Source organism: Salvia splendens, chromosome 21, assembly GCF_004379255.2.
Source record: "Salvia splendens isolate huo1 chromosome 21, SspV2, whole genome shotgun sequence".
NCBI classification, from domain to species: domain Eukaryota; kingdom Viridiplantae; phylum Streptophyta; class Magnoliopsida; order Lamiales; family Lamiaceae; genus Salvia; species Salvia splendens.
Genome location: NC_056052.1, coordinates 19,280,535 through 19,303,328, shown reverse-complemented (window position 1 = coordinate 19,303,328; position 22,794 = coordinate 19,280,535). Strand labels below are relative to the sequence as shown.

Genomic DNA, 22,794 nt, shown 5'->3' with positions numbered 1-22,794 from the left:
TTTTACCAATTGCATATTACTTTTTCCCTTTATGAATAAATTAATTAATTTATTTAATACTTCCACGTGACTTAATTACCGCTCTTAGATTTGATTATAAATGTTCAATGATTATTTCTTATGCACAAATGATAAATTATTCTTTCTATGTTTTTATTAGAAGTCTCCTTTACTAGAGATATGAGTTTTAAGAAATTAATTGATTTTATAATTAAAAGTGATAAATTAAGTTAGTAGAATATGAGGTCTTATTTTTTATATTAATTTAAAATTAAGAGGGGAGTGATTTAGTGGAATAAGTGATATATTTGCCAAAATAATAAAAGTGAAACATGACTAGACAAAATTTTTAAAATTGAAACTTTTAAGGGGAAGAAGCATAAATATTATTATATGCTACTGACCAATGTTCTCACTAGTCTATTCGTAAAACATTGATACAATATCAACATATAATAAAAAATAATTGAAATTTCAAAAGTCAAAATTGATATAACCAAAAAGTATTGAAAAATAATTAATCAAATGTATTTACGAAAGTAGGGTACTAAATACTCAAAAATATGGAAATAACAATAAAAATAATTAAAAAAGCAAAGCCAATAATCAGTGGACGGGGCAACCTTTAACGACAATTCCCGGCGCGGTGGGGCACGACGCCAAAGGGCAGTTATCACCACCACCACCATCCGCACCCATTCCCCACCAGTCAATGGATATGTCATACGACTGCAGCGCGAAGTAAGTCAAGATTCCCATAAACGCAATCCCAGCACTCATCGCCGCCGAAAACACATACGCGTATCTCGCCCACCACCCCTTGTGCACTCGATACACATACAAGTTGAAATATATCCCCACCGCTCCCCACATTATGTAGCTCACCGATCTCGCCGGCGGCATCCCTCCCGTCGCCCCCATGATAATCGGCACATTCACCAGCTGCAGCCACTTCTTCTCCGGGTACTTCCGGCTCAGAAAGTATGCCGGCAGCGGCGCCACCGCCCCGACGAGGAACCACCAGTTCAGCAGCCCGTACACTCCCTTGCTGGTGAACATCCTCATTGGCCCGATGACTCCCCATATGATGGACGCGTTGTAGAACACGTTGTCGCCCGGGCAGGTGAAGGGGCTGCCCTCGGGAAGCGCTGACACGTCGCAGATATTGGGGACCGTGTCGAGGAGCCACCACGCTGTCCCGAAGTAGACGGACGAGGCCACCACCGTGCCCACCAGCTGAGCCACGAACATTGATTTGGGCGGGATCTTCATGTAGTGGCCTAATTTGAAATCCGAGAGGAAACTCAGGGCTTGCGACATGCTTATGTAGCCGTACGTCTTGAACGTGACGTTTGCAAGCGGCCTCCCCGGGTATATGTAGCCTATTAGCATCTCCGTGATGATATTCAACCCCATTTGCTGCAAAGTTGAAAACACTGTTTGTTAGAAATGGGTCACTCACCCCGTTAAAAGTCCTTATAATTAACAAATTGTTATATGGGCGTACCATGTTGGTTGTGGCTTGGATTATGCCGACCGGGAGAGTGAAGAAGAACGCGAGCACGCAAGCGAAAATAAGCCCCCACCACGGAAGCTGAAGCTGTTTACCGAAGCCTTCACAAGCAAAGAGAGAGAGGCCAAACACTACTATAAGTATGATATGGAACCACCATTCCGGCACAGACTCATAGTTCCTCTTCATCAATCTCGTGTGCACATCTAGCTTCATATTGCTCTTTGTCTTGATCCAGAGCTCCCAAATCGTTCTACAACACCAAATCCTTAATTAATTTAGAACCAAAACATAAAAAAAACAAAGAAATTCAATGATGACTTACTTTCCATGATATAAGGCGACGTGGACAATGGTGGCGGAGAGGGTAGCAAAGCCAATGCCGTAAGTGAAGGCGAAGAAGGTGCTGAGGTGGAGCTTGCTGTATGAATTGTAGCCGTCCATGTCGAGGGAGAAGGTGGCCTGGTTGATGACGCGGCTGATGTTGTAGCGTTGGCCCATGTTGTCGAATGTGTGGGATGTGAAGAAGGGGAATTTCTTGGCATCGAAGATGTTGTTGAAGTAGGTGATGGGGGTCATGACGTACATGACTAGGAAGAAGCCGATGAGGACGTTGACAATGGCGAAGCCGGGGGTGGAGATGGGATCGCCCATCATGCTGGCGGTGGCCCAGTCCAAGGCGAACGAGCCTATTCCCATGCCCTGCAGGCCGGACCCGAGCTGCTGCACCAAGATGGAGTCCTTCCAGATGTAGCAGAGCACGGAGATGTTGGATATGAGTGGGAAGAAATACGATGGAACCACGTAGTAGGCGAAGCTTATTACGAACACCATCACGAAGAATTGTTGCCGCGATAACCCTCCCTTCTTTCGTGCTTCTTCTTCGTGCATTGTTCTGCATAAAACATGATAAGAAACACATTTTAAATCAGATCTACTTTAGCAAACGGAGGGTCTAATTCATAATACTATTAAGTTACCTGAAAAGGGAGATGGAAGTCATGTTTCCAGGCCACCACATGTATGGAGAGTCCACAAGAATTCGCCTAAATATTCCAGCCCACCCGTACCCAAGCATCTATTCAAAATCATTCTACTCTTATAAATGTCAACAAATTTCAAATTACTACTATAAGAAAAACAAATAACAATTTACTACTAGTATAATATTATGGTCCTTTAATTTACATCACAAAAAAAGTTATCCATCCATCTTTACATTTCTATTTTATTTCTTAAAGTTAATTGGATACTGATTGGTTCATTAGTTAACTGACATACAACCCTAATTCTATCCAAATAATATCAACAAAATTCAAGTAGCTAGTTTTTTTTTTCTACTTTGGACTGCACACCAAAATTAGCAAGAGAGAGAAAAAAAAGTAAGAGAGAAGTTGTTGAAAACTTTCCTTTTTGAATGTGCCCTATTTTTCGTAGACAATCAAAAATGGCAAATGTGCCCTATTTTTCGTGTCTTATTTCAACTACTTTTTTCATTCTATATCTCTAATAAAAAAAATTAAAAATACAAAACTGAAATTGTAAAACAAACTCAATCTGATATCAGCTATTAAAAGCAAAAGGACACCAATCTCATGTACACAGAATAAAAGAATGAGAAAAAGTTGACCTGAGTAGTCTGAACCAACAACCAAGCGGCAAGCGGATTGATAGGGCGGTGGTAGAGAGCCTTCACAATCGTCACAATGCTGAGCGCGTAAACTCCTCCGGCGCCGCAGTTGGCGAAGATAGTGATCAGCACGTGCTCTTTTATAGTGAACGGCCCCGGATTCAGCGTGAACGACCACCCTGTAAACGGAACCACAAACGTCGTCGTCGGCAACACCCTCGCCATGAACCTCCCGATCGGCAGGGTCACTATTTGCGCCGCCACCGTGCCGATCCCGATAGGGTTCTGCCGGTACCCGAAGAATTGGTTCGTGAACGCAAGCAGCACGCACGATATTATCCCGAGAAACCACGTCCGGAACGTCAGCGCTGCCATCGACGGATCGTCCGTCGCCGGCACCGTCAGCTCCACCTGTTCGATTGGACAGAAGTCGGCCTCTTCAACATCTGCGTATTTCATTTTATTTTATTGTTAAATTATAATTATAATTTGTGATTGATTTTTAGTCTAATAATGTAGCTCGACCATTATTATCATTAAATTTCAAGTATGTAAGCCTACCTTCGACTTCGAAGTTGTGGAGAGGAAGCTTTTCCGGAGGCTGATATTTGTCTCCGGCAATGTTGCCGCCCATGACTGATGCAAACTCGAAGGAAATGGGGAATGGATGTATGTACTTGGAAAAATTGTGGAATACCTGTTGTATTGATTCATTATTCTTATATATATATATATACTTTACTAATATATCATTAATTATTTTTTCTCTCAATGAATCTTTGTTCAATCAAACTATGTCTATCTTATCCCAACCGGACGTAAATCTGTATCCATTAAATCTAGTATTTATATGTATGTATATTCTCATTTATAATTTTATTATACATAAATAATTGGGTTTATTATATTCAAGAATCTATCTATACATGGTTCCTCACATCTACTTTAAATATTTTTTAATGTTTGAGTTAGAATATTTAGGGATGAACATTCGGAACATCTGAATTTCAAATCCAAAATTTATATATTTAATCCGAACCAAATCAAAATATCATAAAATTTTACAAAAATGACAAAAAATTCCAAAAAATCTAAGCATATTTAAAATTATTATATATATTAGGTCAAAATATTAAAATAATATTTATTTTTTAATAAAATACTTATTTAAAATATACTACTCCAACTAGATTTCCGGATTTTAGTTGTGTTAAAAAACTATCCGGACTGAATCGAGATTCGAGAATCCAAATGCACAAGAATATGGACTCAAACCCCTATTACAAAACGTTCAAGAATGTGACTCAAAGCCCAGATCTTTTGCGATTGAACGTCTACTTGAAAATAAAATAGAAACCTTTTCTGTAGAACTATTTTTTATTCTTATCCCAACGGTCGGATTCTTGTTATTGATAGTAATAGATTTGGGTACCCGCATCAGGTATAAGGGTACCCGAATTCACATATGAGTCGGGTATTGGGTATGATATTTTTGAGATTTCGGGTTCGGGTACCCGAATTTTCGGGTTTGTGTACCCGCTTGTACCCGAATTTGCAGGCCTAAATGTGAACGTCCACTGTGGTCGAATTTATGATATGAGTATACCGCTAGGCGCTATGTGCCTTATTTAAGTTTTAATTAACTTTCATAAATTGAATTATGGTTGAAGTTTATCACAATATATTTAACCCTTATTCAACAATTTACTGCAAAAAACATTTTGCATAACGGTAGAGATGATCTTGGATGTCAATAACTCTTAAGTATAGGATTGCATTGGTATAACTAAAGGCTCAATCTCAATAGATAGGTTTGCAAGAAATTTCACAATGAGTTGTTTTTTGACAGTTTCAACTTTCAAGCATTCAAATATTTGAACATACACAGACAAAACAGACTGAAACCATAAACTGCATACCAGAAAAGTTGAAATGACTAGAAAACTAAAGATCACAATTACACAATAATTGCAATACTTGCACCCAACATCAAGATTCAGACTCTCTCTTAGGTTGTTCGTTTGTTGACTTGAATTTTTTCTAGCAAAGCATTAGTGAGAACAGAAGTGGATGTAAGAGAGGCTTTCAGTATGCGCAAAGCCTGAACCAACAAACTCCATCACAACCTAATATATATGTACTAAAACATAAACACAAATAATAAACCATCTTAATCAAATTGCATTACCTCTTTCAATCCTATCTGCACCTCCACTTCTTCAACATCAGATATCAGCATTTCCTGCTCAAGGATGCTAGAAAGAACCGCTGCGAAAGAATAAGGCACGGCAGTTAAGTCATTTGTCACTGATAAGTTCGCAGTGCTTTAACATAACTCCCTTTGCCATGGGGAAACTTGTGAGTGCAAAGCCACGAGTAACTAGGCGTGGCTTCTTGTGTGAGGGGAAAAATGAGGTTTTTGGAAACACATTCCTGAACCACATTTGGTTTGATCAGCCTGTTTTTCGTATCTACACTCTTGAAATGCCCATCGTCTATGAGATAGGATGCGCTGCGGTGCAAGTTGTCTCTGGCCTTTACACAGGTGCTACTAACAAAAAGGTGCTCCACTCCTCCGAGTGGGATAATGAGCAAACTAAACAGAAACTCGACGAAGTCTTCCTTAGCAAGAGCATACAAAAACTTACCTGTGGACTTTTGTGTCATCACTTTCAAACTTATATTCTTCGAGTTGGGATTTTGTTCCATTGCAATCTCGGGTTTGGATACCATGTAGTTCATTTTTCCTGTTTGATTCAGAATAACTTCCGACAATGGACTATGGGATGTCAGCGCAGCCTTCAACAACTTCATAATCTAAAACCAATGGAAATAAGTAGTTAGAACAAAAAATGGTTAAATGGGAGCAAGATTGAGTTACTCACCTCGTTGAACCCGAAATCTACATTGATTATGTCGGCCTTATCCGTCTCTCTAATGCCAAGAAAGAAGATAGTGTTGGAGTATCCTTTGTCACTTGGAAGTATTTTCAGATCATCACTGATTATGAAAGATGATTTATTAGTAGTGTAGACTCTTAACGATGGTAATCGAGAGATTTAGAGTGGCTACGCATATTGGAAGCTTTTTGGAAGAAGAGGATCGTGTATTTCTATTATGTATTGATACAATGATTCATCCCCTTTATGTAGGGGAGATACACTTTATTTTAGGTAGTAAATATATCTATTCTAAGACAATGTCTTCTTTATGAATTGTGTATCTTTTCCTTGTGATGACTTCCTTGATTTTTGGTAATGCAATATTCCTTGATTCCTCCGATTCCTCCTCTTATTTTGGTAAGGTTTGACACTCCCCCTCAAGTTGAGCAATGGTATCTCCGATGCTTAACTTGCTCAATATCTCTTTGAAGATTTTCGGGTGCACTGCTTTAGTCAACATGTCTGCAAGTTGTTCTTCCGAACGGACAAAAGGAAATTCAATAATACCTCCTTCCAGTTTTTCTTTGATGAAGTGTCGATCTACTTCCACGTGTTTGGTTCGGTCGTGTTGTACTGGATTCTCTGAGATGCTAATGGCGGTCTTGTTGTCACAGAACAGCTGACTCTTTCGAGTAGGTGGGAAGCCAATCTCGGTGAGTAATCTCCTTAGCCATAAGATTTCCATGAGTCCGCTCTTCATTCCTCGGAACTCGGCTTCGGCGCTAGATAGAGCTACAACCTTTTGTTTCTTACTCCTCCAGGTACTCAAGTTTCCCCCGATGAATGTAAAGTAGCCTCCTGTAGATTTCCTGTCCACTGGATTGCTTGCCCAGTCAGCATCTGTGTATCCATCAACCTCCAAGTCTTCCCTCTTTGCTAAGAATATTCCATAGCCTACAGTGCCTTTCAGGTAACGTATGATTCTTAAAGCTGCCTCCATGTGATTAACCTGGGGTTGGTGCATGAACTGACTCACAATACTCACTGCATATGCAATGTCAGGTCTCGTGTGGGAGAGATAGATAAGCTTTCCGACAAGACGTTGATATCTCTCTCTGTCTGTTAGTTCTGCTCCTTCCTCTATTTTCAGCCCATGGTTTGGAACCATCGGAGTGTCTGCTGGCTTGCAGTCGAGGAGACCTGTTTCTGCCAATAGATCTAACACATACTTCTTTTGCCTTAGGAATATGCCGTGTCGGGACCTCAATACTTCTATTCCCAAGAAGTACTTCAGTGCACCTAGATCCTTCATCTGAAATTCTTTAAATAGGTTTTCCTTCAACCTCTGGATTTCTTCTACATCATCTCCTGTGATAATCATGTCATCAACGTAGATAATCAGACATGTTACCTTGTCGTCTCTCCTTTTTGTGAAGAGCGTGTGATCGAAATGACTTTGTTGGAACCCTTGCTTAATTATAGCCTGGCAGAATCTTCCGAACCAGACCCGTGGAGAGTGCTTCAAACCGTACAAAGTTTTCCACAACCCGCACACTTCTCCTTCTCCAAATTCGCGGGAGAAATCTGGTGGAACCTCCATGTATACTTCCTTGTTCTGTTCTAGCTCTCCATGAAGAAAGGCGTTGGTCACATCGAACTGGTGGAGTTCCCAGTCTTTGCACGCCGCCACTGATAGTAGTGTCCTCACGGTTTCCATCTTAGCAACTGGGGAGAATGTCTCTTCATAGTCTATTCCATATACTTGAGTGTATCCTTTTGCCACGAGCCTCGCCTTGTATCTCTCGATTGAACCATCTGCTCTTCTTTTTATGGTGAATATCCAGCGGCATCCAACTGGCTTCTTCCCTTTTGGTAGTGTACATTTCTCCCAAGTGCCATTGCTCACTAGAGCATCTATCTCCTTTTTCATGGCTTCTCTCCAGTGCTTATGTTTGCTGGCTTCCTCAAAGGACTGTGGAATGTCTTCTTCCTTATATAGGGTAGCCTCGAATGCCCTGGCCATTTCTGATAGGTGACTGTGAGCAATGTTGGATACTGCATATTTTGCCTTCTTTCCTCTCTAGTCTGGTGAGTATCGTCGCGAAGGGACTCCTCTTGTTCTTCTTGGAGGCAACTCGTATGGGTCTCCTGTATCTCCACTTACTCCACATTCCTCATTAGTGTCCCTATCATTGTTAGTGCATTCCGAGGATGTATTATCGAATTCTGAACCGTTTACCTCAGGAATCGAAGACGGGGCTGAAGGCTGGTCAGTGTCACGTTGTTCTTCGTTCTGTATTACCGGAGGAGACGGCCCGGTGGTGTTGCTAACTTCTTCAGGTGGACCAACGTCTGTGACAGGGCTTGACTGTGACACTCCCCCTGTCTGATGTTCCCCTAGGTGTGGTTCTCCCCCTAACTGGTGGTGTATGATATCTGGAAGCCAATCTAGGAGGTCATTGTTTGGACTATTGTCTGATGTCTCCCCCTGACTACTGGATTGGCTGTAGAAATATTCCCCTTCCACAAAGTCACAATTCATGGTGGTGTGGATTTTACGAGTTTGTGGGTCATAGCAGCGGTATCCTTTTTGGTTTTTTCCATAGCCAAGGAAGACACATTTTAGGGCGCAAGGATCAAACTTGGTACGCCCGTGCTTAGGAATGTGGACAAAGACCGAGCATCCGAAAATTCTGGGCTCTAGGGATAGGGATGAGGGTATGTCAAAGTGTTGGGAAAAAATGTCCAAGGGAGTCTTAAAGTTAAGTATGCCCGTTGGGAGACGATTTATGAGGTAGACTGCGGTAGCTATAGCTTCTGGCCAAAAAGATTTTGGTATTTTGGATTCGATTAGGAGAGCTCGTGTAATTTCGAGGATGTAACGGTTTTTTCGCTCGACAACCCCATTTTGTTCTGGATTGTACGCACAGGAGGTTTGGTGGACTAGGCCCTTTATCCTAAAAAACTCTTGCATTTTATGGTTGACAAATTCCCCCCCATTGTCTGACCTAAGAGTCTGGATAGTTTGTTTATACTGAGTTTGAATAAGGTAATAGAAATCTACGAACTTATCAAACACATCATTTTTATTTTTCAAAAAAAAAGATCCAGGTCATGCGGGAGTAATCATCAATAAAAAGCACAAAATAGCGAAAACCTTTCCCCCCAACAATAGGAGCAGGGCCCCAGACATCTGAATGTACTAAAGCAAACGGAGACTTTACTCGTGTATTGTTTAACTTAAAAGAATGTCTATGGTTTTTGGCCAACACACAAGTATCACAATGAAAAGAGTTTAATGATCTAGCTAATTCAGGAAAGATAAGTCGAAAATATTCCAAAGATGGGTGTCATAACCGACGATGCCACAACCAAGCCTGTCTTTCAGTCGGTCCGGGAGCCAGCATCATTGCAGCACTCTGTTGGGCTATCTCGTCCACGTAATACAGTCCACTTCGCTCAGTGCCACGCCCAACTATCGTCCCCGTCTTGATATCCTGTAACATGCAAAAACGAGGTTGCATTAGTAATTTGCAGTTCAGTTCTCTAGTCACGTGACTAATTGATAACAGTTTATGGGACAAAGATGGAACAAAAAGGCAATTAGAGAGGCAAAGGGATGGTGAGATATTTATTGTGCCTGCCCCCATAACTTGTGCTAGGTCCCCACTGGCGGTTTGGACATATGATTTTTTTGATTTGACAATGGATACAAAATCTGAGGCTTCGAACGAAATTGTGTCGGTTGCCCCACAGTCAAAAATCCACTGAGGGTCTTTTGGGCCAGATTTGGATGTGGAGGAACAGGCTAGGGCATCGAAAGAATTTCGACACGGTCTGGTTGGGTGGTTTTCGAGGTTTGTGGAAGACTGGGGTATGATTTGCAAAGTTTTTGCAAGTTAGGGGTCTGTTTGTAATTTTCGTGGCCCGGGGGGGGGGGTCAGTTTTGAGTTTTTGTTGTCTGTGGGGTTGAATTTGGAATTTCCGAGAATATGGGGGTGGAAATTGAGGAGTATTTTGCCTGTGGGGTAGTTTATGGGATAAGTGGGAGTTTGGGGGTGGTCTTTGAGTGGATTGTTTTCGGTGGGGTATATTTTGGGAAATCAAAAGGTTCTGGGGTGGGTTTGGCATTTGTGGGAGTTCGGTGTTTAAATGGGCATTTGCAGAAACCCTAGCCGCCTCCCTTGCGTCGCCTGTGGGAACCCTAGCTCGTTTTTCTCCTTCTTCTCCGCCGCTAATGCCGACGAAGTCACCAATGGTTGTTGGGTTACCTTCGGACCATGTTCTTGCGATGGAGACGGAACCGATTTTGAGCGGTTTTTCCTCGGATTTGGTTTCTCCGCCGCTGCCGCCCGTCGGACCGTCGGTGCTAGTGGCGCGGTCGTGAGCGACGGCTGTTGAGGCTCTTCCGCCTCCTCCACCTCCTCCGGTTCGGCCTCCATTCCGGACCTGCCTCGCCCTCTTCATCTCTTCCCACCATTCAGGGAACCCATGGATATGGAAACACGTATCTCTGGTGTGTTTTTTACCTCCACAATGACTGCATACTAGCTTGCTTTTATCATCTTCCTTCTGGTAGCTAGGGTTCCTTGGTGATTGATGTTATTGTGATATATGTGCTCTGTTCCGATCGAATACCGCTAGCCCCACCCCGATTCCAGAATCCTTCGTTTCCGGGTTAAGCAGCTTTTCGTTGACGGATTCCCTCCTAACTAATCCGTACGCCTTCCTTGCGGTTGGAATAGGATCCATGTTGAGGATTTCCCTCTTGATTTTGCTATACTTGTGATCATCCAGTGCCCACATGAACTGGTACAATCTGTGCCTTTGTGTGTGTTGATTGTATTTCTCGATGCTTGACGGAGTGTCCATCGGGTTTGGATCTCTGGTATCGATTGATATCCAGAGGTCCTGAAGTTTCTGCCATAGTTGCTCTAGGGTTGAGTCTCCTTGTTTGATGCTGTATGCTTGTCTGTGCAGATCGGAAATCTGGAATTGGTCGGCGCCGCTTCCATACGTGGTGGCTAGACTATCCCACAAGTCGTAGGCCGTTTCGTATTGAGACACCTCATTGACGAGGCTGGCGTTGATATTGTTTATGATCCAATTGAAGCAACAATCGTCTCTCTGCTGCCATCGATTGTAGCTTGGATCTGTCGGAGGGGGAGGGTCTGTAACTCCAGTGATGTGAGACGCCAGACCCTTCACTCGAATCCCCCGACTCATCAGTTTGGCCCACAACGGATAATTATCTCTGTTGAGCTTCTCGGCCAAGCGTACTTCGCCTAGTGATTCGATGGATGAAGGCTGTTGGTTTTGGTTTTTCTGAGACATGCTTAGTCTCATGAACTCAGCGAATTGTTCGGCTGAGAGTGTAATTGGTGTGGTTTTTGGCGGTGAATCTGACATGGTTATTGGTTATGTGTTGCAGGTTAAAAGGTCGGGAAAGGTACTTGAGACGATGATGAGATTGTTCTGAGTCTCAAGCCCGAATCGTCCCGCTCTGATACCATCTTAACGATGGTAATCGAGAGATTTAGAGTGGCTACGCATATTGGAAGCTTTTTGGAAGAAGAGGATCGTGTATTTCTATTATGTATTGATACAATGATTCATCCCCTTTATGTAGGGGAGATACACTTTATTTTAGGTAGTAAATATATCTATTCTAAGACAATGTCTTCTTTATGAATTGTGTATCTTTTCCTTGTGATGACTTCCTTGATTTTTGGTAATGCAATATTCCTTGATTCATCCGATTCCTCCTCTTATTTTGGTAAGGTTTGACATAGACTCCACCACTGCCTGTTTGAGACTTTTTGTTGGTTCCCTTTCCACTGTTAGGGCACTTGCTACATTTGAAATATTCGGGCGGTGGAGAATCAGCGATGTCCAGTTTTAGCAAGTTGTATTTGGATTCGGATGAACTTGTTGGGATGAGAAGAGCCTTCTTAGCACCCTCTGTCCAGAAATGAGAGGTGTCAAGAGCTTCTAAGCTATGGTACAAATTGGTTAAGCTTCCAATGGCGGCGGCTGGCTTGTGGTTGTGGTTGTGGACAAGTTTGATGATTCTTCCCAACGGCAGTGTCAAGAAGCTTAACACAACGTCGACGAAATTGTTGTCGGCTTCGGCAAAGCACCCTATTTTTGTGTTTATTAACCATCACTTTCAATGAGAACTTGGTAGCATCAGACATTCTGCTAGTGTTTGTGGTAAAAAAAAGAAAGACTAATGAAATCCAGTTTTTTCTGCAGTCATACACTCTGCTTTTAATGGTGGAAGAAGTAAATGAGAGCCACTATTCCCTCCATATTTCGAGACCTTTCGTTTCCTGTGCAGATTGTTGTTTCGGTTGCTGATTTAACATGCTCTTTCCAGGCATGCATTGGTATTATTAAGCTTAGAAAACAGTAAAAGACTAAAAGTAATTATATTTATTTGTCTATTTACCAATATATCTCATGCACTATCGAATTGAACAATGGGAGGGTTGAGTGTTTGAATGGTTTTTCAGATGTACGCATTGTAGGGACATGAGTACTATTTAGTTTTTTAACTTTGCATCATTATTCAGTCGTTTAATTAGGGATGGCAAATCGTGCGTGTTGTATCGTTATCGCGTTGACACGATAACGACACGATACGATAACAACAAACACGAATACGACCCGTTAAGAAAACTCTAAACACGAACACGAACTAGACCCGCTACCTCAGACACGAACACGGCACGAACCACTTCAGATCAACACGGCACGATAACAACACACACGACACAATAACGACACTATATTAATATTATTTCTTAAAGTGTAACACGAACACGACACTATACTAATACTACGTGCTCCATTAGACTAAACCTAATTTAAATTTTAAAATAAATAAAATAATAATATTATTCCTTAACGTGTAACACGAACATGACACGAAATTTTCGTGTCGTTATCGTGTCAACACGATAAGGACACAGATCCAATAAGCTTTGACACATACCCATTAATTTCGTCCGGGTCGTATCATGTTATCGTGTCGTGCCAAAAATTGTCAGCCCTAAGTTCAATAGACTTCTCGTGGATCCTTTTTTTATTTGTAAAGTTTAATGAAAATATTAATTCTGTTTTACTATGTTTTCAATCGTGGGCGTAAATATACCTGATTAAAATGCATTTACCGTGTTTGACTTGTCATACTGACTATAAATTTAAGAGTAATGTTTATGCGATTGCATTATTTATACTTCTTCCAATTATCATTTTAAAAATAAATTTTCTAGTTTATCCATTTTACTATTATTTTTCAGGATGGGATCCTCAGCTGTGCACAAATGCACAGCAGCCCTTGTTGTTTCTCACAATTCAATAAAATAATATATACTTGTTTATTCAATTAATTTAATTTATTTGTTTATTTTAATCACTGGTGTGGAATAGCAGGGGCTACTGTGCATTTGTGCACAGCAGAGGATCCCCATCCTCATTTTTCTAACTTTTTCTCTTCTTTTCATATGTCGCTCTCCTACTTTATCTCCTTTTTCTTCCACTTTCTATTACTTTACCTAACTTTCATTTAAACTTGTCCATAATGAGTACGGAATACTCCCTCCTTTCCATAATAGTGGAGTCATTTTATCATTTTGGTACATTCCATAGTAGTGAAGTCATTTCCATTTTGTGTAAAAGTCAACACATTTCTTCCCACTTACTTTTCTCTATTGTACTTTATTCTCTCTACTTTTCATCTCTCCTACTTTATTATCTTTTCATTTAATACATTACACACCCTTTTCTTAATCTTCGTGGCGAAAAGAAATGTCTCCACTACTATGGAACGGAGGGAGTACTACCTTTTATAGACACATGGAGTTAATAGTATATCTTCGTCCTGAAAAGATGTACTAACACTTATGAGATAATATGGGATTTTAGAAGGTTTTATTTTGTTTGTTAAGTGAAGAGATAAAATATACTCCATCTGTCTGCGGACAGGAGTCCCTTTTTCTATTTGGGTCTGTCCGCGAATAGGAGTCTCGTTTCCCGGTTCACTTTTACTATAAATGGTATAGGCCTCACATTCCACTAACTCATTCAACCCACATTTAATTTAAAACTAATATATGATCCTCATTTAGAGCATCCACAATGGTTTTGGACAAACAATAGCCCAGCCATAGCCTAGCCACAAATTCCTTCTGCCACATCAGCAGCCCTAAAAACTCCTCCTGCCACATCATCAGGACAAGCAACTGGACAAGCAATAGCTCAGTCACAGCCTAGCCACAATAAACAAAATTATAAAAACAAATAATTAACAATCACACAAAATACGGAATTAAATTATCGACACAGATACGTGAATACTCAATAATAATATTAAAATTTTAAAAAGTACATTAATTTAGAAAAAGTACATTAATTTTTTAAAAAATTACACAAATAAAAAAATCCTCCTCTACACACGAGCCCCCCGCCTCCGCCTCACTCCTCGCCGTCGTCGCCGCTATCCGGGACCCCCCAAATCTGCGGCATCTAAGCCCGCGTCTGAGGCCCCCACCTGTGTCGTGGCGGAGGTTAAATCGGCTCGCATACTCACGAGCATCGCGTGAAGAAAACTCTTCTCCTCGGGGTCGGTTGCCGCCCTCAATTCAGTTAAGACCTTCCACATCTGTAAGCGCGTTTGTTGACGCGCAAAGAAGGCGAGGTCGGCTGTCGATTAGCCAACAGAGGGGGATACCGACTGGACCTCCTGGGAGGCCTGGCGAGCCCGTTGCGCCCGCCTTTGACCAATCAGGCGAGTGCGGCGAGCAAATGCGGGAGGGGACAGGAACTCCAGTGCATCCTCGGGGAGGTCGTGGGAACCGCCGCTGCTGCCGCCGCTGTAATCACTGGTATAGTTCAGGCGCTGCTTCTTCGGCCAGCCAGCGTCGACACCTGCCCGAAACTTCTCGGAGTCCATCAGCACCTTGTAGCGGTTCCAATAGGTGAACTCCTTGTAAAGCCCGGGCACGGGGAACTCTTTCTCTGCCATCCTCCTGCAGTCCTCGTCAGTTTGGCCACTGGTCTGCATTCGGAGGGCGTTGGTATACAAGCCCAAAAATCGGGAGGCCCCAGCCCGGATTCGGTCCCACCCCTTCCAGCACTCCTCCCCGTTGCGTGGCCTCCCCTCCGGGCAAAATGCCTTGTAGGCTGCTGCTATTTTAGCCCACAAGTTGATGATCCTCTGATTGTTCGAGGCGAGGGGATCATCGCAAACACTCACCCACGCCTTGGACAGCGCGATGTTCTCCGCGTCCGTCAACTTCCTCCGTGCCGGGCTGTCGTCACCAGCCGGCTGCGACGACTCGACGACCACCCTCTTCCCCTTCTTCTTCTTTGGCGCGCCCCGACCCCGCCCTACTCCCTCCGTTTGAACGGGAGTGTCCGCATCCCCGAGATCTATCCCCAACTCCTCTAAGGAGAAAGTATCACACCCATTGAACTACGTCTCCGCTAGGGTCGATGTGTGCGAAGAAGCAGTCACAAAATCAAAACTGGGGCGATAGACGTTGTTCCCCCGCCCTCCGGCGTCCCCTGTATCCCCGGGTACCCCGGCATCATCTGCATCCCGGGTGCCCACCTCGGCATCATCTGCATCCCGGGTTGCATCCCCGGTACCCCCTGCCCGCCCGGCATTGCTGGCCCGGCCTTCATCGCCGGTCCCCCCGGCATCCCCTGCCATCCCGGCACACCACCCCCGGGCATCATCTGCTGCCAAGGGTACATGTTGTAGTACCCGGCCATCGGACCCCATCCACCTCCCACGAGGTCGGCTGTCGATTAGCCAACAGAGGGGGATACCGACTGGACCTCCTGGGAGGCCTGGCGAGCCCGTTGCGCCCGCCTTTGACCAATCAGGCGAGTGCGGCGAGCAAATGCGGGAGGGGACAGGAACTCCAGTGCATCCTCGGGGAGGTCGTGGGAACCGCCGCTGCTGCCGCCGCTGTAATCACTGGTATAGTTCAGGCGCTGCTTCTTCGGCCAGCCAGCGTCGACACCTGCCCGAAACTTCTCGGAGTCCATCAGCACCTTGTAGCGGTTCCAATAGGTGAACTCCTTGTAAAGCCCGGGCACGGGGAACTCTTTCTCTGCCATCCTCCTGCAGTCCTCGTCAGTTTGGCCACTGGTCTGCATTCGGAGGGCGTTGGTATACAAGCCCAAAAATCGGGAGGCCCCAGCCCGGATTCGGTCCCACCCCTTCCAGCACTCCTCCCCGTTGCGTGGCCTCCCCTCCGGGCAAAATGCCTTGTAGGCTGCTGCTATTTTAGCCCACAAGTTGATGATCCTCTGATTGTTCGAGGCGAGGGGATCATCGCAAACACTCACCCACGCCTTGGACAGCGCGATGTTCTCCGCGTCCGTCAACTTCCTCCGTGCCGGGCTGTCGTCACCAGCCGGCTGCGACGACTCGACGACCACCCTCTTCCCCTTCTTCTTCTTTGGCGCGCCCCGACCCCGCCCTACTCCCTCCGTTTGAACGGGAGTGTCCGCATCCCCGAGATCTATCCCCAACTCCTCTAAGGAGAAAGTATCACACCCAGTGAACTACGTCTCCGCTAGGGTCGATGTGTGCGAAGAAGCAGTCACAAAATCAAAACTGGGGCGATAGACGTTGTTCCCCCGCCCTCCGGCGTCCCTTGTATCCCCGGGTACCCCGGCATCATCTGCATCCCGGGTGCCCACCTCGGCATCATCTGCATCCCGGGTTGCATCCCCGGTACCCCCTGCCCGCCCGGCATTGCTGGCCCGGCCTTCATCGCCGGTCCCCCCGGCATCCCCTGCCATCCCGGCACACCACCCCCGGGCATCATCTGCTGCCAAGGGTACATGTTGTAGTACCCGGCCATCGGACCCCATCCACCTCCCACGGGTACCGTGGGGGTTTGAGACCCACTCGTCCCTGGAGTAGGCTCGTTGTTGTGCTCCATTTCACGTTGTTGCTCTTGTACAGAAATTAAGATAGAGAGAGTACTCGTTATAACAAGTGGTGCAAATGAAAATGACGTGCAAGTCGCGTATATATAGTGTTTCGAAAATTAAATTTTAAAAAAAATTCCGCTTGCCGATCGCTCGCTGATCGGGAGCCTGCAATGGCGGTCAGTCGATCGGCGAGCGCGAGGGAATCGACGTGCGCTCGCCGTTTTTCTCTCCGATTTGGTGCTCGCCGGCTGCAATGGTTTGGCGAGCGGACCGGCGAGCGCCAGGGATTGGCTAGCCGGTGGGCTCGCCGCCATTGCGGATGCTCATGGGACCAAGAGAGTATTACTAATAAATAGTCAATGATTCATAAACTTCGTAAATTGTACTCTCTCTGTCCCTGAAAATTTCTCACCTATTTCCATTTCCGTGATTCCCAAAAAAATTGTCACATTTCACTTATTATTATTTTTGGTAGTTTCCACTAACTCATTCTCACTTACATTTTGTAAAATTAAGAGTAAAGGTCAATTTTGGTCCTAAACATATGGCCGAAATATGAATTTAGTCCAAAACATTGACTTTTTGAAAAACGGGTCCATAACATATGAAATTCGTATCGTTTACGTCCATTTTTACGGTGCCGTCAATTTTTGACGGTCAACCGTCGATTAGCACAATTTTGACACGATTATGCTTATTTTAATTACTGTAGCATACTAGTCCTTGATATTCATAATCATGATCAAATACGTCCTGAAAATTTTACAATTGAAATCAAGGTCATTGCCTAATGATGTCAGAAAACAAGTTTCTATGGCACTGGCACTGTCAAAATCACCGTTGATTTCTAGAAAATTGAACGGCGGAGCTCCATAGTCGGAAGAACTAGGGTTTGTCGTTGTCCTCCTTGCATCGTCTTTTTTCTCATGGACTTCGTCGTCGGGCTCGACTTCTAGAATTGGAGAAAGCTCGATTTATGCGTCGGCATTAGGGTTCGCCGACGGACCTTGTTCCAATTGCTTCGGAGGAGGAGAATGGTGTCCGATAGCATCGGGCTCCGACCGCCCTTCACTTTCACCTTGTTTTTCAGGCTGATGGTGGCTGGACTTCCTCTTCCTCGAATATGCCGCCTTGATGTTCACAAGTCCGTCGATGGAGCAGAACTTAGGGTATGACGAGTTCCAACTCATGGCCAACAAGAGATACTCGGCGGCGGAGACGGAAGTGTTCTTGGTCGGATTCAGAGCTAGGGTTTTTTTGTGTAGAACGGCGAGAAAAGAGAAAGAGAGTTGGGAGGGAGTCCATTAGTTTCTAAGTGTTTGGAGTGTTGTGGGGAGAATGAAGGATCTTTCAATTAAAAATGCAAAAGGAATTGAAAAAGAATTAAAATTCATTTAATTAACAAAATAATTAGAAAATAATTAGATGCCTAATAATCCAAAAGTAAGCCTAATCGGGTCAAAATTGTGCTAATCGACGGTTGACCGTAAAAAATTGACATAAACGACACGAATTTCATATGTTATGGACCCGTTTTTCAAAAAGTGAATGTTTTGGACAAAATTCGTATTTCGGTCATATGTTTAAACCAAAATTGACATTTACTCTAAAATTAATATTTAAAAGTAGGACCTACATTTCACTAACTTTTCAACTCACTTTTCATTACATTTCCTTAAAATCTATGCCCGATCAAAATGTTACAAAATTTAAGGGACGGAGAGAGTACACTAACTAAATTACCCTCTAATTAAAAACCTAGCCTCCTCAGATTGCAAGTTTGAACTATCACTGCAGCAATGGGTAATTCTCATCTCTTTCATTCCTAATTTGATTTCGACCAAAATGATTGTTGAATTGGGATTGCAGGTGCGTACACGTACGTGTTGGAGCTGTGGAAGAAGAAGCAATCAGATGTGATGCGCTTCTTGCTTAGGGTCCGCTGCTGGGAGTACCATCAACTTCCCGCCCCGACAAGGCCCGCCGCCTCGGCTACAAGGCCAAGCAGGTCCCCTTTTCTTTTCTCTCTCCTCAGATCTAGTTATTCACTTAGGGTTCGTTTGTTTGTCATGTTAAGGGGTAGATAGTCCCCTTATCTACCTTAATATCCTCATTTGTTTGACATGTTACGTATACACACGACCCGACATTCAATCTCAAAACCCGTCACTGCAGTTGCTTGGTAATTCAAAATTTGTGATAACTCTATACCTGCTTTCAGCTGTGATTGTGCAAATCCTCAAAACAATGATAGACCCCCTCACCAACAAATTACAGTAATACCCCCACCATTTATTCCTCTTCCTTCCAATACACCGACTCCCTCCAACCCCAAAGCACAAAATCAATATCTCAAAACACCCTTCTTCTCCATTCACCATTCAATCCCTCCGAGACTAACCCTTTACCAAACGGCGGATGGGGCGCTTCCCTCGCCGAAGGCGGCAATCCATTCGACCTTCTCTTCCTCGCCGGCGGCGGTTGCTAGTTCTTTCTGCTCTTCTGTAAATTCACTTTTAAAAAAACAAAAACAAAAACAAAAACGTAATATTTCAAGATGATGCTGAGAATCTAGCGCGTTCCTACTGTCGTCTCTAACTACCAGAAGGAGGATTCCGATGAAGGCTACGGCCGCAATTGCCTCAGAAGTTGTTTCCTACCAGGTGTTTGATCTTTTGTTCAATTGAATTTTAATTTTGATTTTGTGGAATTCACTGATTTGGTTTGTGGAATTAGGGGCAAAATTACCTCTCTGTGCTTTTAAGAAGGAGAGTAGCAATGTTGTTGTGGAAAAGAATTCTGTTGCCATTGATGAGAAGAAGGAGCTTCAACCAGATTTCTTGGATCCAAGAAATTAGTATGGATCATGTATATTATGGATCATGTATATTATACTCCTACTAATTGTTTGTTTTGCCACCTTCGGAGTAGGCGCCACAGGTACAGATGTGCTCTCGTCAACCATCTCCGGTAGCACATCATCATGAAAAACTTCATCGGGGAAGAGTTCCTCTAAAGTAGGTGGAGAGGACTTCTCTGAATCTTCATTCAAATCAGCCTTAGATCAATAAATTTTGTGAACCGCATCCCTTGTGTCCACTGACCGAACTCCCTCCGCACGGTCCTTGCCGAAGATCTCTTTCCAGTCATTCAACATTAACTTCAGGCAAAGATCTTCGTTTGATTTGGTAACCTCCGGCATCGCAGGTTGCAGCGTCCTCACAAGGGGCTAAATTTGGGGATGAAGTATGTATTTGAGGAGAAGTTGAAATTGGGGGCGCGAACGAATTTGGTTTCAGCGCCATATAGAGTTACGAGGATATTTCGGGAATTATAAAATTTTATGAGGCTATTTTTGTCAATAGAATTTTGTATCTACCGTTTTGATGTATCATACCAAACAGATGTATGGCAAACATATGATACGTATATTGCCAAACAAACGGCTGAAGGTGATTACTATGCAAAAATGAAAACATAAAAATAGTGTTAAATATATGCTAACATATGTTAAACCAACATGGCAAACAAACGTGCCCTTATTGTAGTGTGAGAGTGCGATATATATTCCGATTTCTGGTTCTAATATGCCGAATTAGGGTTAGTAATTTGACGCCTTACTTCTTCAAGTTGAGTGATTTTGGGGTTATCATATTTCGTTGTTTATTGAATGCTGAATCATTGATGCTTCAAATAATTTATTGTTATTTAAAAATTTAAATTAAAAATAATTTATTGGTATTTAAATATACAAAATTTAAATTTAATTTTATAAAATTAAATTTAATATTGAATTTAAAAACAAAGTGAAGGATGGCAAAGGGAAGAAGAAGATAATTTTGAAATAATATCAGATTTAGTGCATCATTGAAATAATATCCTATTGAAACAGTTAAAATGTGAAAAGATGAAATTGCCCAGTAGCCCAAAAGGGCATTTTTTCGGAAGAAAACAGTGTAACATGACCAATTTTGAAATAAATCCTTAGTCTAGGGACTACTGGAGATATTTTTAAAGTACAAGAACTATTGACGAGATAAATCCATAGTCCATTGACCGTTTTTGTAGTACACTCAATATAATAATGAATCTGAAAAAGGAGATTAAAACTTCATTAGGAAGTAATGGTTGACAGAATGTTTTGCACAAGGATTGAAGAGTAAATGCCACTTCTCAAATCTAAAAGCCAAAGCTTTATGGCGTTTGAAAAATTCCCTTCCCCTTGAGAAATCTCACCAATGTCTCTTGTTCTTACCCATAATTCATGTTCTGCATATCACAACCTTATATAGTATAGTTAATTGAGGCATTAGATGCTTCAGATTTTAATTCATCACCAATATTTAATATCCTTTATTATCCTTTTTTCATCAAGATCAATCTTTTCACAATTAGGTTGACACTAAACTGAAAACAGATCAGCAACAATAAACTGGAAAGTCTTCTTCAATGGCTCATCAAACATTCGCAGCCCACAAATGCAAACATCAACACTGCGACAAAAATAGGAATGCAACGGTGAAAACTAATGTCACCTTTTTCCATGAGGATTTGAAACTGTTGTACTCCCTTAGTCCCATATTCCTTTTATATAAAAGAGTGAACTACGTAAATGTCACCTGATCTTTCACTTTCGCACATAAATGGTACCCGATTTTTATTTTATATCGTTTTTGGTACCTGATGCAATTTTCATCTCAAAATACCCTCTAAACAAATTCATTTTTCCATTTGTGTCATAAAGAATATTTTGAGTATTGACAAAACTAGTACCAAAAGTGATATTATAATATCTTCTCTCATTCTCCTCACTCTTTATACTATTATTATTAATCAATATTAATATTATTATTTTGATGTTACAAATTAATAATTAATTATTTTTTAATATAATTTAAATATACTTAATCATAATTATAGTTATAATTATATTTCATTATTATAATAATATTATTGTTATAATAGTAAAAACTAGTCGTAATTAATTAATAATACTCCTTTCGTCCCAAGGTAGTTGAGTCGTATTCCTTTTTAGTTTGTCCCAAGGTAGTTAAGTCATTTCCTTTTTTGGTAAAAACTTTATCCCCTCTCTTACTTTCCTCTCTCCACTTTAATCTTTAACAAATCAATTTCTTAAATCTCGTGCTCAAAAGAAATGCCTCAACTACCTTGGGGACGGAGGGAGTAATTATTATTTTATATTAAATTAATAACTAATCAATATAGTCTTAATCAAAATTTAAAATTGTGAAATGTATTCATAATGATAAAGAGTTGAATATTTTAAGTTGGGTGTTTCAATCCTAAAATGAGTATAAATAATTTAATTAAAAATATTCAATTGATTTAATTACTTTAAATAATTAAATTTAATTAGGTGTTTTGTTATTGATTTATATTATGAATGCAATTAGATGTATGTATAAAACACTAAAAAGAAATAAGAAAAAGAAGAGAAAAGAAAAAAGAAGAAACATACTAAGGAGGAAAAAGAAAGAAGAAAGGAATATAATATAGTACTAAAAAGAAAGAAGAAAATGAAGAAAAAAGAATAAACTAAAGAAGAAAAAAAGAAATAAGAAAGGAAGAAAAAAAATCACATATTTGGTTCTATTTAATTAACATTTCAAAAAATATCCTCCATAACAAAAAATTCACATGTTTGATACTTAGGGTTATTTTTGTCATGAGGTACCAAAAACGATATAAAATAAAGATCATGTATCATTTATCTGCGAAAGTGAAAGATCATGTAACATTTATGTAGTTCACTCTATAAAAAAACAACACTCTATCTCTCTTACTTTTTCTCT

The 22,794-nt window shown here is 41.9% G+C and overlaps 1 protein-coding gene across 1 annotated transcript; it reads right to left on the bottom strand.

The window, feature by feature from the left end:
• Window positions 1-545: 545 nt before the first annotated feature.
• LOC121783765 (oligopeptide transporter 1-like) lies at window positions 546-3,821 on the bottom strand. Its single transcript, XM_042181941.1, has 6 exons — window positions 3,705-3,821; window positions 3,144-3,589; window positions 2,494-2,591; window positions 1,839-2,408; window positions 1,508-1,766; window positions 546-1,419 (listed from the first exon to the last, which is right to left on the bottom strand). Exons 1-6 carry the CDS (start codon window positions 3,775-3,777, stop codon window positions 607-609), a joined length of 2,259 nt encoding a protein of 752 aa, XP_042037875.1. The 5' UTR covers window positions 3,778-3,821; the 3' UTR covers window positions 546-606.
• Window positions 3,822-22,794: the final 18,973 nt, after the last annotated feature.

Coding starts and splice junctions, on each gene's coding strand:
- LOC121783765 (XM_042181941.1), bottom strand. CDS start 3,777: ATGGGCGGCAACATTGCCGGAGACAAATATCAGCCTCCGGAAAAGCTT. Junction 2,409..2,493: donor ACTTCCATCTCCCTTTTCAG/GTAACTTAATAG, acceptor TGTTTTATGCAG/AACAATGCACGAAGAAGAAG. Junction 1,420..1,507: donor TCCAAGCCACAACCAACATG/GTACGCCCATAT, acceptor TCAACTTTGCAG/CAAATGGGGTTGAATATCAT.